This window comes from Callorhinchus milii, unplaced genomic scaffold (genome assembly GCF_018977255.1).
Source record: "Callorhinchus milii isolate IMCB2004 unplaced genomic scaffold, IMCB_Cmil_1.0 Scaffold2, whole genome shotgun sequence".
NCBI lineage: Eukaryota > Metazoa > Chordata > Chondrichthyes > Chimaeriformes > Callorhinchidae > Callorhinchus > Callorhinchus milii.
In genome coordinates, this window is record NW_024704743.1 from 108,202,349 (window position 1) to 108,219,622 (window position 17,274).

The 17,274-nt window shown below is 44.2% G+C and overlaps 1 protein-coding gene across 4 annotated transcripts in view; it reads left to right on the forward strand.

The window, feature by feature from the left end:
• LOC103180720 (sodium/potassium transporting ATPase interacting 3) overlaps positions 1-17,274 on the forward strand; it is a 203,915-nt gene that overhangs the window by 93,203 nt on the left and 93,438 nt on the right. For all 4 annotated transcript variants that reach the window (XM_007896729.2, XM_007896731.2, XM_007896730.2 and 1 more), the window contains exon 2: positions 15,515-15,652. In XM_007896729.2, the coding sequence (XP_007894920.1) occupies positions 15,515-15,652 (138 nt within the window). The remainder of the gene's footprint in view (positions 1-15,514; positions 15,653-17,274) is intronic.

Genomic DNA, 17,274 nt, shown 5'->3' on the forward strand with positions numbered 1-17,274 from the left:
GTCTATTCAGGTGGATGTTAAGGATCCCATCATACGATTTGAAAAAAGAAGATAGTTTCTCCTGGTGTCCTGGCCAAAAATCTCCCCAGTCATTCACGTTATGGCTATTTGTGGGACATTGCTGTGTACGAATTAGTCACATTTGCCTACAAAATGCACGCTCATTACATTTTGTGTATTTTTAACTGCCTGTGATGGGTTTTGAGAAATCCTCCTTGTATCAAATGTAAGGATCATTATATTATTTTTTATCTTATAAGTTTTCTTAATTTAAAGAAAAGGCAGTTATAAATCACATATGATCATGAACGTAATTCACACAGTACATTTCCATGTTATCTCCAATAAGATAATATATATGCCCTTCTAGCTTCATAAAGCCTGGCTGGATTGTTTTTCAATCGGAGCAGAATGTCTATTTTCTAATGAACCTACACTGTATTATCAAATTAGGGCTATTTAGCATAATTTAGTAGTGTGCTCGCCCTTAACTAATAATGCACATCACCTCCAGGTTTTGTAAAATTATTAGTATGAAATAGGAAAATGCTTCCAGAGATAAAAGATTTATTCTCAATGCATGTAAATGAATTAAAGGGAAATCACACTCACTCGTATACTCTCGGTCTTTTCTACTGATTGACTAAGGAGGCATCCAGCAGTCTCTGGCCATGTAAGCCTGGACAGCTGGGCTCCAGGAGTCTTCATTGGCCACAATCCATCTTTACAGAAGTCTGAGACTGACATGTGAGCAGGATTGCAAGGGTTGACTTGAGAGATGTCCTAAACTATCATCATTGCACACTCTGGGTCCAAGCCTTGTCTCTTGCCAACTAGCACCTCATACTCTCTGGAGTTAAGTAATCAGGGAAAAGAGCGTGCTCCCATCTCAGATGCAAACCCTCCAGTGCCTTGGGATTTCCTCCCATGTGAAAGGCAATATATAAATACAATTTGTTGTTGCACATTCTATTCCAGATACAGGGACTTTTCTCTGTGTAAGTGGCTTGCATATGTGGAACTCTCAGCCTGGTTTGGATACTCTTAAGTGCGGTGATGGGTTTCCGCATGTGTCAGACATCTGGCTGAGCAAAACAAAAAGGCTCAGGTGATTGGTTTAAGTCTGTGATAGAGAACCTGTGGGGCCTCAGACTACAGCCTGAAACTGGGAATTAGCATTGCAAGCCTCCAAGGCAATTCAAATTCAAAAACCTCACCAATAATAGATAGGATGACACTAGTAATTTGCATGATATATTACCGAATATAGTGAGCCTTAAAATGTTAGTGATAAAGCGTATTTACATATACCCTGGAGCACTTCAACCAGATGAGCTCAGCTGAGGGTGTCTTTTGTAAGTCTAAAATGTCCAATTGAACGCAACACTGTTGGATATCCTTTTATATATTGTGGAAAAGAAACTGAAGTCATTTTTGTGGGAACATTATTTAGAAGCTGGGCCATGTGTCCTCTGATTTTAAAATGGAAAATTGCTGTCGTCTTATAAGTTACATTTATTTTTAAATGCTGGAAAAAGCTAGTTTATTATGAAGCTAACAACTAATCATGTCAGTTTTCAATATTATGAGATGTTTTAAGTTTAATTTGTCCAGGCCTCGGAGTAGAGAAGCTATCTGTTTATTAAGTCGAGAGGATTCATTAATCTAATCCATCAATAGCTTGAACTTAGATTGCCTTTTACAGGGTCACGTCTCAAGTGCTTTATAGAGTTGGAGTGGAACCTGTGTTTGTGTGCGCGTGTGTGTGTGAGCTTGTGCTCGTGTGTGGGGGGGTCGGGTCATAAGGAGTTAACCCAAGATGAGGTCAAAAAAGTAGGTTTTGAGAGCATTTTTGAAGGCAGAGAGGGAGCACTCAATATCTAGCTTTAAATCCCGCTGAAAAACCTACCTCTGCAACCAGCCTATAGTCACCTCCCCCTTCTGACTTGCATGGTACCCAACCCTGCCCTTGTGAAAGCTTTGAGACATTATCCTATGTAAAGGGAGCTATAAAAAGGCAAGTTGTTGCTGTGGATGACACCCAATTCTATCTCTCTGCTTCCATTCTCGACTCCAAGATCACTGCTGTCCTGATGTCAAGTCCTGGCTGAGAGCCAATTTTCTCTGATTGAATGTCGACAAGACCAAGGCCCCTCTCTTTGACTTCTGTCAGTATCTTCTCACCTCAGGCACTGACAGCATCATTTTTCATGGATGCACTCTATATGTCACTGAACCAGTATGGAACCTTAGGGTCTTATATTAGAATGTACAGCACAGAAACAGGCCATTCGGCCCAACTGGTCTATGCCAGTGTTTATGCTCCACATGAGCCTCCTTCTCCAAAACTCTGCAGCTCATGTACTTTCACGCACCAGGCTCTGTGACCCCATCACTCCCACCCTTGCCTGACTCCACTAGCTCCACATCCCCCAGAGGATCGAGTTCAAGATCCTCTTCCTCACCTTTAAGGCCTCCATGGCCTTGCCCCTCCTACCTCTTTGACCTACCTCTCCTAACTCCCTACCAACCTGCCCGCTCCCTCCGTTCATCGGGCTCCGGCCTGCTCCATGTCTCTCGCCCTACCATTGGTGGCCGGGCTTTCAGCTTCTCTGCCCCCACACTCTGGAAATCCATCCCATGTTCGCTTTGCCTCGCTTCCTCCCTTGCCTCCTTCAAGGCCGGTCTCAAGACCCTTCTCTTCAACTGTGCCTTTGGTCTTCCTCCCACCTCTCTGCCTTCCCTCACGCCAACACTACCCCTCCCCCATGCTCAGGCCCCAACACCTGACTGTTCAGCGCTTTGGGACGTGCTCCCGACATGAAAGGCTCTATAAATGTAATTTTGTTGTTGTTCCTCAACTAAGCCTTCAAGCATAACCTTCTATTCCTTTCCCCCTCATGTACCTATCTATTTGCCTCAACAACTTGTGGTAGCATGTTCCACATTACCACTACTCTCTGTGTGAAGAAATTTCTTCTCACTTCCCTATTTGATCTATTTGTGACTATTTTATATCGCTGGCCTCTGGTTTTGGTCTCCCCACAAGTGGAAACATTTTCCCTATGTCTACACTATCAAAACCTTTCATAATTTTAAAGTCCTCTATCAGGTCATCCCTTACCCTCCTCTTTTCAAGTGAAAAGGGTCTAAGCATGTTCAGCCTTTCCTGATTGATAGGTATAATCTCTCAGTTCAGATCCTTGTGAATCTCTTTTGTACCCTTTCCAATGCCTCAACATCCCTTCTATAATGTGGGGACCAGAACTGCACACAGTATTCTAAGTGTGGTCTAACCAAGGTTCCATAGAAGTTTACCATAACTTTCCTGCTTTTCATTTCTATCCCTCTAGAATTGAACCCCAATGCCTGGTTTGCCTTTTTTATGGCCTTTTTTATGTCTTTTAAACCCCACATCCTTCCCATGACCCATTTTGCTTCCCTTACCTCTGCAAAATTGCCCACCTCTGCCATTACCTGTCAGGCTGTCGAGACCCTCATCCATGCTTTCTTTACATTCAGATTTGCCTCCGCTAACTTCCTGCTCACCAAAGTACCCAACTCTTCCCTCCACAAGCTGCAGATTATTCAGAACTCTGCAACACATTTCTTCACTTGCACCAATCTCTGTGAGCCGATCATCCCCATCCTTGCCTGGCTCCCCATCCGCCAGAGTTTAAGATTCTCATCCTCCCATCCATGGTCTTGCTTCTCCCTATCTCTGCAACCTACTAAAGCTTTACCAACCTGTCCACTCCCTCTGCTCGCCGGGCATTCGCCTGCTCCACATCCCCCGACCTGTTTGCTCCACCATCGGCTGTCATTTCTTCAAATTTTCTGCTCTGCCCTCTGGAGCTCCAGCCCAGAGCCCCTCCACCTCGTTTACTGCCTTGCCACCTTCAAGGCCCATCTTAAGACCCTCCTCTTTGACCATGTCTTTTGTCCCCATCCCCCCCTTGCCCTTCACCCCTCTTGATTCCAACACCCATCTTGGATGCAAATCCTTTACTGGCCAGCACCTTGTGAAGTGTTCTCAATATGAAAGGCGCTATACAAATCCTATTTGTTGTTGTTGAATCAGTTAACAATTAATATTTTTTTCAGTCACTTTTGGAGTTCTGCGTCTCAACAATCTGCCAGCTGGTCCTGTAAGTGAATTTTTGTCTCCTGTGATCTCTTTTGTGCACCTCCTTTTTGGGCTCACAGACAAGTCACAAACAATAAACCTTTGTTTTACTGGTAGTGGTTGTGCACTCTACATGAAACAAAAATTATAGGGCAAACTAGCAAGTTTTACAGTAAAACAAATGCTTTATTTACAACAGTTGTTTCAACTTGGCCTTGACTTGTGAGGGGTAAAGAGAACCTCATCTATTAGGATGGCCTTGAATGAAACAGATTTTAAACAAATTCCAATGGCGGCCTAGAAGATGGATTACTTCACTGTTTGGAAAAAGTATATTATTAAAAATCCTTGCTTGTCACATTTGTAAAGATGTCTCAAAGAGCTTCACAGGATTTTACTGTAAAGTTTAGTGACTGTATATTTGTGGGCAAACAGGGCAGCCAATTTGCACACAGACATGTCTCATAAACAGCCATGAAGCAAACAATCAATTCTATCTGACAGATTGTTGACCAGGACACTGGGAAAGAATTCTTTTTTTTCTTTTTGAGCAGTGCCATGACGCTTTGGCCTAATGTCTCTTCAAAAGGATGGCACCTCCGACAATGCAATGCTCCTCCAGCACTGCCCTGTAGTGTCAGCCTACACAATGGGCTCAAAATCTTGAATCACAACCTTCTGACTTAGAGGTGAGAGTCCTGCTAACTGAAATAGGCTGACCTCAGAACTGTGTAAGGTAGAATTCAAGCCTAATTACAGACATGTACGAGTGCAGTACCACAAGAGTGAACATTTGCATTTTGGGCCACAGCCTGTGGTTAGAGGTGCATTTCATAATAGAACACTTTGATTATAATTCACTGTACTTAATAATTGACAGGCCATATCGGGCCACTGAATATTCGCAGCAAACTTAATAATGCATTACTAATTCAATTGCATGACCGTTGATTCTTCATTAATTTACAATATCAATCAAAATTTAAACCCACCATTGAAAGCCTTGTGTGGTGTTCTAACAACACTTCCTATTGTCCAGTGGGAACTTTAGCTCCTGCATTATGTTCTTCAGTCCGGAACATCGCCAGACTACGGCACTACCTCACCCCTCACGCTGCTGAAACCCTGGTCCACGCCTTCGTCACCTCAAGGCTGGACTATGGGAACTCTCTCCTCGCCGGCCTTCCCGCCACCTCCCTCCACAAGCTGCAGGTCATTCAGAACTCTGCAGCTCGTGTACTGTCCCGCACCAGGCTTCGGGACCACATCACTCCCACCCTCGCTCGCCTCCACTGGCTCCCCATCCCCCAGAGGATTGATTTCAAGATCCTCATCCTCACCTATAAGGCCATCCACGGCCTTGCTCCCTCCTACCTCTCTGACCTACTATCCCCCTACCTACCTGCCCGTACCCTCCGTTCCTCCGGCTCCGGTCTGCTCCACGTCCCCCGCCCCAATCGCCCTACCATCGGTGGTCGGGCCTTCAGTTTCTCAGCCCCCAGGCTCTGGAATCCCCCAGTGCCTTCGCCTTGCTTCCTCCCTCTCCTCCTTCAAGGCCGGTCTCAAAACCTTTCTCTTTGACCGAGCCTTCAGCTCCCCTCTCGACTCTCTTCCCCCTCCTCGCTCCCTCCTTTCCCTCCCCTCACCCTGACCATTTCCCCCTCCTCGCTCCCTCCCTTCCCTCCCCTCACCCTGACCATTTCCCCCTCCTCGCTCCCTCCCTTCCCTCCCCTCACCCTGACCATTTCCCCCTGCTTGGGTCCTGACCCAACTGTACAGCGCCTTGGGACGTCCTCCTGACGTGAAAGACGCTTTATAAATGGAATCTTGTTGTTGTTGTTGTTGTTTTGTGAATTGCTCACTGGCTGGCTCAGTTATTAGCCACTATGACCTCTGAATCAGAAGGTTGTGGTCTCAAGGCTTTGAGCCTTTGAGGTTATAGTTTAGGCTGACACTGAAGTGCTGGGGTGGCATGGCAGAGCCAATCACACATGCTGACATCCCTTTACACAGATTTGAAGAAAAGATAGTGTGTCTGATCATTGTGTGTTGTGCCCCATTGTTCAAATCATTGCTTTTTATGTATACGAAGGGATGCACTTTAACCATGAGTTAACTATCTGAACACACAATTGACATGCCTCACAGTGCACAACAACAACAACAACAAGATTTCATTTATAGAGCGCCTTTCATGTCAGGAGGATGTCCCAAGGCGCTGGACAGTTGGGTCAGGACCCGAGCAGGGGGGAAATGGTCAGGGTGAAGGGAGGGAAGGGAGGGAGCGAGGAGGGGGTAGAGAGTCGAGAGGGGAGCTGAAGGCACGGTCAAAGAGAAAGGTCTTGGGACCGGCCTTGAAGGAGGAAAGGGAGGAGGCGGCGAAGGCACTGGTGGATGGAGTTCCAGAGCTTTGGGGCTGAGAGGCTGAAGGCCCGGCCACCGATGGTAGGGCGGTTAGGGCGGGGGATGTGGAGCAGATTGGAGCCAGAGGAACGGAGGCTACAGGTAGGTAAGTAGGGGAATAGTAGGTCGGAGAGGTAGGAGGGAGCAAGACTGTGAATGGCCTTGTAGGTGAGGATGAGGATCTTGAATTCGATCCTCTGGGGGATGGGGAGCCAGTGGAGGCGAGCGAGGGTGGGAGTGATGTGGTCCCGAAGCCTGGTGCGGGACAGTACACGAGCTGCAGAGTTCTGAATGACCTGCAGCTTGTGGAGGGAGGTGCTGGGAAGGCCGGCGAGGAGAGAGTTCCCATAGTCCAGCCTTGAGGTGATAAAGTTTCAGCAGCGTGAGGGGTGAAGTAGTGCCGTAGTCTGGCGATGTTTCGGAGGTGATGGAAGGCAGTGCCAGATGTGGCGTGGATATGAGGAAGAAAGGACAGCTCAGGGTCGAACAGAACGCCGAGGTTCCTGACTGACTTTGAGAGGTGGAGAGTGCAGCCTTGGATGCTGATGCTATCAGGGCCTGAGGTGCAGAGGCGCTGACGCGAGCCAATCAGGAGAGCCTCAGTTTTGCGCATGTTGAGCTGAAGAATGTTGTCTCTCGTCCGGGACTCGATGTCAGACAGATAAGCTATCAGGACATAGGTGGTCGTGGAGTGGAGGGCAGAGGAGGAAATGTAGAGTTGGGTGTCATCCGCATACGTGTGGAAGTTAACCCCATGTCTGCGGATGATGTCACCAAGAGGGAGCATATAGAGGGTGAAGAGGAGGCGACCGAGGACAGAGCCCTGAGGGACACCACACGAGACAGTGCGGGTGCTGGAGGAAAAGCCGTTTGTGGAAACAAAATGAAGATGGTGGGAGAGGTATGACCTAAATCACTGAAGGACAGGGCCTTGAAGGTTGACGTGGGAGGACAAGTGGTGGAGGAGGATAGCGTGGTTGACCGTATCGAATGCTGCCGATAGGTCGAGGAGGATGAGGAGGCAGAGGGAGCCCTGGTTGCAGATAGTCACAATGTCATTGGTGACCTTGACCAGGGCAGTTTCTGTGCTATGGGCAGCACGGAAACCCGACTGAAGGGGTTCGAATAATGCATGGGTGGAGAGGAAAGAGCGCAGCTGGGAGGTGACAACTCTTTCAAGGACCTTGGACAGGAAGGGGAGGTTGGAGATGGGCCGGTAGCTTGATAGCTGCGACGCATCAAGGGAGGGGTTTTTCAAAGTGGGAGTGATGGTGGCAGTTTTTAGGGGAATGGGAACAGAGCCAGAGGAGAGGGACAGGTTGGTGATGTCTGTGATAAGTGGGGCAAGGAGGTGGAGCTGAGAAATAAGGAGTGGAGTGGGGATGGGGTCAAGGGAGCAGGTGGTAGGTTTCAGGGACAGGATGAGTTTGGTGACAGAGGGTGGGGAAACGGGTTTGAAGGTGTGTAGGGGAGGATGGGTAGGAGTCGGAGTGTGGGTGGGAAGGGGTGGGGGGTGGGTGGAAATTGGAGGGGGAGTGACCGCGGAGCGGATTCCCTTGATTTTGGATTCAAGGAAATCCAGCATCTCCTCGCAGTGAAGGTTGGAGGAGATGACCTGTGTGGGGTGGCGGGGGGGACAGAGGAGTCGGGATGTGGTAGAGAACAGAAGCCTGGGGTTGTTCTTTGCCTCCAGGATTATCCTGGAGTAGAAGGACGACTTGGCCAAGTCTAGAGTGATTTTAGGTAGGTAGATTTTGAGGAGGTCCAGCCAGATATGTCGGTGGACACAATGTGATCAATGCATGTTAATTATAGCGTTTACAGCTAAAACTTAGTTGTAACAATTTCCAACCTTCTATGAAATCACCTCAGAGCCTGCATGGGCAGAGAAAGGGCAACATTTGATTTTGTCCAATTCAAACCAGGTGTAATTATCCTCCACAACTTCTTACATTGTTCCTCCGTAACAGACTGCCCAAGTATGGTGTTATTAACCTTCCTCAAGCTTCAATAACAACAACAAATTACATTTGTAAAGTCCCTTTCATGTCGGGAGGATGTCCCAAGGTGCAAGTCAGGGATTTGGAGCCGAGCAGGGAGTTGGGATTAGAAGGGATTGAGGCTAAGGAGGGTAGAGGTTGGAGGGAAACCGAAGGTGTGGTCGAAGAGGAGGGTTTTCGGATGTGCCTTGAAAGAGACAAGGGAGGGAGCAGGCAAAGGGACTGTGGGATGGAGTTCCAAAGAGTGGGGGTAGAGAGGCTGAAGACCCGATATTCAATGGTGGGCTGGATGGGGGATATGGAATAGGCCGGAGCCTGCTGAGCAGAGGGAGTGGACAAGTTGGTATGACAGGTCAAATTTTCTATCTGCAGCATCTCTCTTTTTTCCCATCTTTCCAAATGTCCAGATATTCTGATGATGCCTGGATATGACTCAATCCAGTGTTAATAATAATAATAAAATTAATTATAGTCCCAGGTGTTAGGTGTGATTTGGATGTCCATTCTGGTTTCAAATCCAGCACATCAGAACCCGTTGAATCTCCCAAGAAACATAAACAAGTCTCTATCTTATATATCGTACATTCTGGAAACATAAGCGAGAAGGGAAAAGAGGGTTATGGTGATGGAATTAGGAGGGGTGGAGGCTCACTAGCATGGACTAGTTGGGCTGAATGGCCTGTTTCTTACATTTTAAGGTAATTCTCTAAAGGCTATGACCATGAAGATTTTCAGGCCTTAAGAGACTTAGACACAGCAAGGTCCCTTCATGCAAATCACAATCATTACAAGATTGGTTTGGATGATGAAGACTTTTTGGTTCATCTAATCTTATATTTCAGAACATGCACCCTACCATCCTCCCACCACAGCATCAAGCTATTTATTAAATGTGTCCAGCATCCTGGTTTTAACCATCATTCCTGGTAATCTGATCCAGTTAACTATCACTCTGGTTGAAGAAATACTTCACGGTATCTTTCCTGAAATTGAGCTTTGCAACACTAAACTTGTGTCCCATGGTTCTGCTCTCTCAGTATTGCAATCTCATAACGTGTATAAAAAGTAAATTTTATACATCTCCATAAGATCACCTCTTGAGACTTTTCAAGACCGAGGAGCCAAAGCGTCTCTAATCTTTGCTCACAGATCATTCCTTTAACAATGAGATCATCCTTGTTGCTCTGCCTCATCTGCAGTGGCTCTAGGGCCCTTGCAACCCTCTTATCAGAGTCCTATATAGTTTAAATATTCCCCCTTGGGGCATCTTGTTTGCCTTGTTTATTGTTGCCTGTCACTCTTTCTCTTTTTTTGACATGGTGAGTGGTGAGTCACCTAACACTCCTAGATCTGTTTCAGTTTCCCCCTTGGTAAGCCGTTTCCCATCCATAATAGGGAGCGTCTATCTAGATCCACATCCTACTGAGCCTATTGGGATTAATCCTCTGCTAATCCTCTGTTTAAAGGAATTTCAGTGGATACGATAAGTAATACATGAGCAGACGAGGACAAAATCAACATGGCATGAGAACCCTAATGAAAACCTGGCTGAATAATGTGGCTCTGGCTCTGTGCCCCGGTGCAGCTCTCAGTAACCACCTTTCTGCTTTATTTTAATGCTGTTTGTTTTTTTGTGTCATCGGGAATCAGAAATGACAAAGACAAGGTCAGCACAGATTGAAAAAGGCATTCTGGAGTCGAGCGGCAATTGCTACCCAAAGATCCTCACAACATACATTATATATTATGTATAAACTCCTTTACAGTAAGAAACCCTCTGCCATCCTTATTGCTTGGAAACTACTTATTGAACCTCATTTGTTTAGTGGTGGGCCAGCTGCATTCAGTGAGGGTGAGCCTTTTAAGGAGCACTTATTCAGTGAGTGAATCTTCAAATTCAAACCTATCCAACTGAGGTGAGTGGGGCACCAAGAATCCCGGCGCAGGAGGTGGGGCACTCATGCAATCAGGAAGCTACATTCGCAGACTGATCGACTTATTTTTTTCAGTTACTGATCCCTTAACACTCCAGCAACTTAAAAGATTGAAGAAACGCCAGTAAATCTTGAAGCACTGCCATCCTGAAATCCGTATGTGGTTAAATCCTGTGAGCAGGGTCTGTTCCTTGTTGTGATATCTTACCGTCAAATTTTCTTTATCATGGCTGTTAGTGGGACTTTGATGTGTACCAATTGACTCCTGCATTCCCCTAAAAAATACAGCCATTACACTTTACAGTAAATCCTGCGATGCTCTTTAAAATGGCTAGATGTTTAAGCGCTCTGGGACGCTACCTTGCATGAGGAGTGCTATGTAAATCCAAGTTGTTGCTGTCGCCTTCCTGACGTGAAAGGCGCAATACCGAACGAAAGGATCTTGTTTTATTATTTTCTAAAGTATTTTGTTATTAAAAGAGGTTTTGAATAAATGCCTTGTCCGATACTGTTTGTAAGGAGAATTTCCAAATAAAACTTTGGGATGTATGCTGACTAATGCTGCATTTGGAAGTGCAGGTTTGGAACGAATCATGTTGTATGAATTGGGTTGAGGCAGTTACTCGAGCTCTGTTCAGGGACCACCTTCAGCGATGTTTGATTCTCTGTCGTATAAAGCAGCAGGCATTGCTGACTCTATATCTCATTAGTTCTTTGAAAGCAATTGGACGGACTCATTTCCTTCAAGGGAACTGTGGTTTAATCTTATGGAGAAACTGATCGTGCAATCAGCTCTGACAACAGTAAAAATTCACACACCTTATTTCAGAGTTCTGCTTTATCACTGCACATGTGCAGAACACAAACATTGGGTGTTGGCGTTAATGCAATGTACACATCCAGACGTATAAACTTAGCTATTTCTGGATGGGTCCCCAGTGATTTGTTTTAAGCTTCAATTAAAATATTGTAAAGACGAAGAAAAAAAATACTGTAGTGCACAGTTCAGTAGATATTATATCTTCTTATAGCCTACACGATATAGCATTGTTCTGCTACCTTTTGATTTATCTGAATGGTTTAGTCGTTCTGCTCCTCTCCTTACTTTAATTTTTTTTGTGTAGAGATGTTGTCCAATGGTAATGTATTCAATGTGTGCTCTGGCTATTCACGAGCAACATTTGCAACATTGCTCATGAGTAATTACCTAGTCAGCGACACTTGGAAAAATATATTTATAAAATCGCACTGCTGTTTATGAAATATCCTTTGCATAATTTTTTTGCCCATTTTCTTCTCTGCTTCTAATTTGACAACCACTCTTCAATTGTGAGTCTAGATAATGAGTATTCCCTCTCTGGTTATTGATTGAAAGAGGGCCTAGCGCAGTCAAACCCGATACTATCCTTATCTGGTATTCACATGCAAGCTATCATTAATAATATTAATAATCCTTGTATTTGATATAGTGCCTTATTACATTGTTGAGATGTCTCAAAGAGCTTCACAGAATATACTGTACAGTGGATTGACTGTATTTTGTGTACTTCTTTGGCATTTTCGCTCAGCTATCACAGGCATGCTGCACATCCCCCGACCCCTCCATGATACCATTGGTGGCCTGAGCCTTCAGCTACTACGGCCCTAATCTCCGTAGCTCCCCGCCTTAATCCCTCTGCCTTACCCCCTCTTTATCTATCTTTAAATCCCACTCTTTGATCGAGTCTATGGTCATCTCCCCTTCTCTCTTCCTCGCCAATACACAGCAAGCTGACTCTACCCTGTGTGAAGGCAACAAATAAATGCACTTGTTGTTTCAGAGCTTTCCGAGCATGACTGTAACATCCCAGGGAGGAGCTCGATACTGCAATTGTGCACCTTTAAAAACAGCTAGAATAGTGTAGGTCCCACATAGTAATTAAAATTGAGTTCCCGCAGAGATTCCTGTTTATTTTTTTCTGGCCAAGATGTCAGCAAAGGGAACCTGGCCTGGAATGTTTGTTTATCCTGGCTTTGTGCGTGAGCCCCATTGACTGCAGTTAGTGCAGTGTGACTGTGGATTGACTCCTGGGTTTGCACAATGACTTATTTTTAGTGTTTATTTGTAACAGTGGCTATGAAAACCTAGAGCCAATAGAACTGCTGCATTGAATGTAAAGTTTTGTTGTATATTGTAAATCATGTTTGGTAATGAAACTCTGTTCAAACCTGTGCAGTTTGTTTGTGTGTGAAAGTAATAGAACACAGAACAATTCCATTAGAGTTAACCTGAGGCATAATAAAAATAACCATTTTATAGAGAACTACATTGTATTCCATCAGTACCATGCATTTTGTGAATAACGGGCAACATTTGCAAAGTTTGATGCACACAGTGGTCTATTGCCTTTCTATTTAAATTGATGATTTTGTTGTTCTGATTTATTTTTCCCTTCAGTCATTTATAGATATTCATTCAGTGGTAATTTATGGCAATATGTACTTTGGCAGCTGTGACATGGCTTTCGCATCTATCCTTCAGCGAGACTTGCTCAAAAGTATTTATCAATTCTCACTGCTGTTCATGACACATCCTGTATATCAGTTCTTGATCCCACCCATTTCTTCCCCATTCCTCTCCTGCCTCACTACCAACCAAGCCTTCAGTGTAGCTCTTTAAATATGTTTCAATTGCAAAATTATGAGGGGATTCGATAGGATGAACAAGGATAAATTATTTCCACTAGCGGGTGGGTCAGTAATCCGAGGACACAGATTTAAAATAGCTGTAAAAAGAAACAGAGGGGAGGTGAGGAAATTTTTTTTCACACAGCGAGTTGTCCGGATCTGGAATGCATGACCTGAAGGGGTGGTGGAAGCCAATTTAATAACAACTTTTAAGAGAGAAGTAGATAATTATTTGAGGAGGACAAGTTTGCAGGGCTATGGGGAGAAAGCGGGGGAATGAGATTGATTTGGATAGCTCTTTTCAAAGAGCCATCACAGACACGCTGGGCTGAATGGCCTCCTTCTGTGCTGTATAATTCTATGATACAGTGGGTTAATAAAACTTTGGAATTCAAGATTTTTGCAAGGAAATTATTATGTGTAGACCAGTCTGTCTTATTGGGGCTGATGGCAGCTGTGTTGGGGAAAGAATCTCCTTTGTTCTTAGTGTCTTTGCTACAGAGAACAGCCTTAAGTTGTCTTACTGTTTTAAGTAGGGAGCTGAGAGTGGGACTGGGTCTCTATGATGCCCAATTGGTCTTTGATTACAGTGAGAGTAGTGGGGCCTGGAGAGGACCTGGAATTCCTAAAGTTGTTGTGTATCTCCTCATCGAATAAGAGATATTGTATTCTATTTTTGTTATTTAAAGGAACAAAAAATACCCATTGGAATAGCAACTCTGTGCCTAGTGAGTATTCTACTCCAACACTTGCTATAAATTGATATGAACTGTTCAGTGGATCTTAAACGATTATCAATCAACCTCCATTTCACCACCCCCAGATTGGGTGCAAACCCTGCATGGTCCGGAGCCTTGAGAGGTCCTCCTGACATGATGTTACAGTCATGTAAATTTGGTATTGTTGTTGTTAATATCATACAATGGCTGCTAAGTTAACATATACCAGAACAGTGGATCTGAAGTGATTTATGCTGTGTTTATTTCCTTGCACCTGAGATTTGAACCTGGCTTTCTATGATAGAATGGTGCAAGTAGATCACAATATTAAATCGGGGGGAGGTGGCGGGGGAGAGAGAGTTAGGTGACTGGGTTACAAAATACGACCGTGAATGGTATGCACATCAGATGAGGAAAACTAAATGGAGAATTCAATGAGTGTCTCATTAATAACAATTACCACTCCCTTAACATGGCTTTTCTTGCCACCTGAGTAGTGAGTAATGAGACCGAGAGATTTATTTTGCGATTGCAAGGTGACTGAGCGAGCTATTGATATAAATTATTGAATTGAACTCTTGCTTTCCCACTTTGTGATCCAATTTCGGAAGATTATTTTAATGCCCACGAGGATTCTTATTATAGCTGGATCAGTAAGTGATGCTTATGGAACCGTCCAGCAGCAGAAGGAAACTTAAGTCAAAAATGCCTTTCAGGAGAGACATTTCTTTTTCATTTCCTTCTGTTGCTGAACAGTAGAAATTTCCAAAGTTAAAACAGCCTCTTGTACTCCCACTTTCCAGACCTCAGTATTCCAGCTCATTGTTTTATCAGGCAGCCTCCAGAATATGCAGCACTGAAACAGACCATTTGGCCAGACTTTTCTGCGCTGGTGTTTATATTCCACATGAATGTATATTCCCACCCCCACATCCGTTTTATTCCGTACTCCTTCATGTATGTATCTTCTTAAATGCATTGATGCTTTCAGCTTCAACTGCATAAAGAGATGCGAATTACAACTGAATTGGAACTATATTCTTCATAAGTAAGCCTATGTGTGTGTATGCGTGCATGTTGGGATTGTGGGGGGGAGGGAGAGAAACGAAGGAGAGGGGACAGAGCACTTCCAGGCAGGGCGAAACCTTGGGCAAGTTTCCTTACTCCACACGCCTAATAATAATCCCTCCAAAACCAAAAACAATAATAAATTGGTCATTTTCAATCTACGACTGTTTGTGGGATATTGCTGTGCGCAATTGGCTGCCGCGTTCGCCCACAAATATACAGTCAATTCACTTTGCAGTGTGTTCTGCGAAGCGCTTTGGGACGTCCTCCCGACGTGAAAAGCGCTATATCAAATGCAAGGATTATTATTATTATTATTATTACTTAGTAACAACAGGTGCTCCCCACCCATGATTTCCAGAAATCCAGTCCTGCTGAAAATTGAGAGTCTGTGAGTGTATTTAATGGAAGTTAAATGGTAGCCCATTTTATGGCAAATTGCATTTTACTCTCCACAAGCCTTAAAATTGCTTTAAAAATGTCGAAGGGGAACATGAACTGTATTTATAGCTGTCTATCACTGGTGCGAGGTGAAAGTGTACATAATCCAGCAGCTCAGCTTCTGCCTGACACTGATTATCTTCTCTTCTCTTCTAGCTGGCAGCCATGGAGAGACAGATCTTTGATTTCCTGGGTTACCAGTGGGCTCCCATTCTGGCCAATTTCCTGCACATAATTGTTGTCATACTGGGATTGTTTGGAACCATTCAGTATAGGCCACGCTACATCGTAGTGGTAAGTCATCACTCAGCTCTCTCTCCTGTACTGAAGGAAATGCAGATATGTCAGATTCAAGCTTTAAAGCTAATCGGAAACCCATGAATAAAATAGAGATGGAGTTTTTAAAATTGATATGCTATGCTGTATTTCCTCCTTATTCCAAGTTCCACAGGGGAGATGGCATACCATCTGCTTCCAGGTATCTTACATTCTGTGGTTGGTGTCACCTGCAGCCCCTTGTATTTTTCTCCCTTTTCCTGGGAGAAATGTGTGGCCTTCACCTGCCCCCTTCACATGACATTGCAGCAGGAGAACAGAACACAACCTGTCACCGGTGTGAAGCGGAGCCTCCCATCCTGTGGGCTGAGTCTGCCAGCTTGTCCAGCAGTTTTCAATAACGAATGTGGTAGCAATCTAATAATTCTAGGTGTCTGACCTGTCTCAGTTTCTGGCACTCTTGCCTCTGAGTCTGAAATCTGTGGGTTCAAGCTCCATGATGGGGCTTTTGATCCCATGTACGCCAATGCAGTGCTGGCTATGTGCCGCATTGTCAGAAGTGCCATTCTTCAATGGGACATTAAGCTGCCATCTGCCTGGACAGGAAAACATTAAAAGATCCCATGGCACTTTTGAAAGTGAGAAGGGAATTTCTCACATGTCCTGGCCAACTTTGCCTTAGGTCGTATGGTTCATTGCACTTCATGATTGTTTGAGGTACTTTGCTGTGTGCAAATTGACTGTGGCATTCCCCTACAAAATTAGTCACTTCACTTTACAGTAAATCCTGAGAAGTGCTTTGAGACATTCTGCTGATGATCTAATGACGTCAAATGCATTGATTATTTTATTTGTAATATTAACTTGAGCCAGGCTACAGAAGCAACATGATTATTTGCACCTAATTATTTTGTTCCGAGTATAAAATGAAGGATTTTTTTGCCTTCAGTTGCAGCTTTGCCTGATATTCGCAGATTCAGCAACCCAGTAGAAAACTACAGGGAAGTGAGATTCTGGCAAAAAAAATCCCAATTGTGCACAGGTGCAAGAATTTTCAAAACTGAGTGCTTGCGAAGTTACAAAGGAATTGATTTTCTCAACACAGTTCGGGTGAATTGTGGACCCAAGTCATATTTATAATTTTGTAATTCTGGTACAAGTTAGCAACTGGAATTTGTTGCCCTTAAGTGAGAAGGTGAGTGAGGTATGTAAGATCTTAATCAGGATTCAGAAACTAAACCCACAACAATATTTTCGGATGCACCAATATAAATAGAAATATAAATATTGATTGCCTTATAATCAAATAATAATAATCCTTGCAATTGATATGGAGCCTTATCATATTGGCGAGATGTCCCAAAGTGCTTCAAAGTATATATCGTAAAGTGGTGTTAAGGTGGCTTTATCCAGTTTGGGGAACAATATGGTATATGGTTTTACCTTTTTACCTATTTTATGTGTTGATATTTGGGGATTTATGACTGTGAACAAAGTGCACGTAAAGTTCAGCATTCTTACAGCTCGATTTTTTTTTCGCAACTCAACCAAACTTGTCAATAACACGTTAATGCAACCAGAAAGTAAATTCTTTCTCCCGTCACAGACAATACCAAACCCCAGCTTGTTCCTTTATGGAC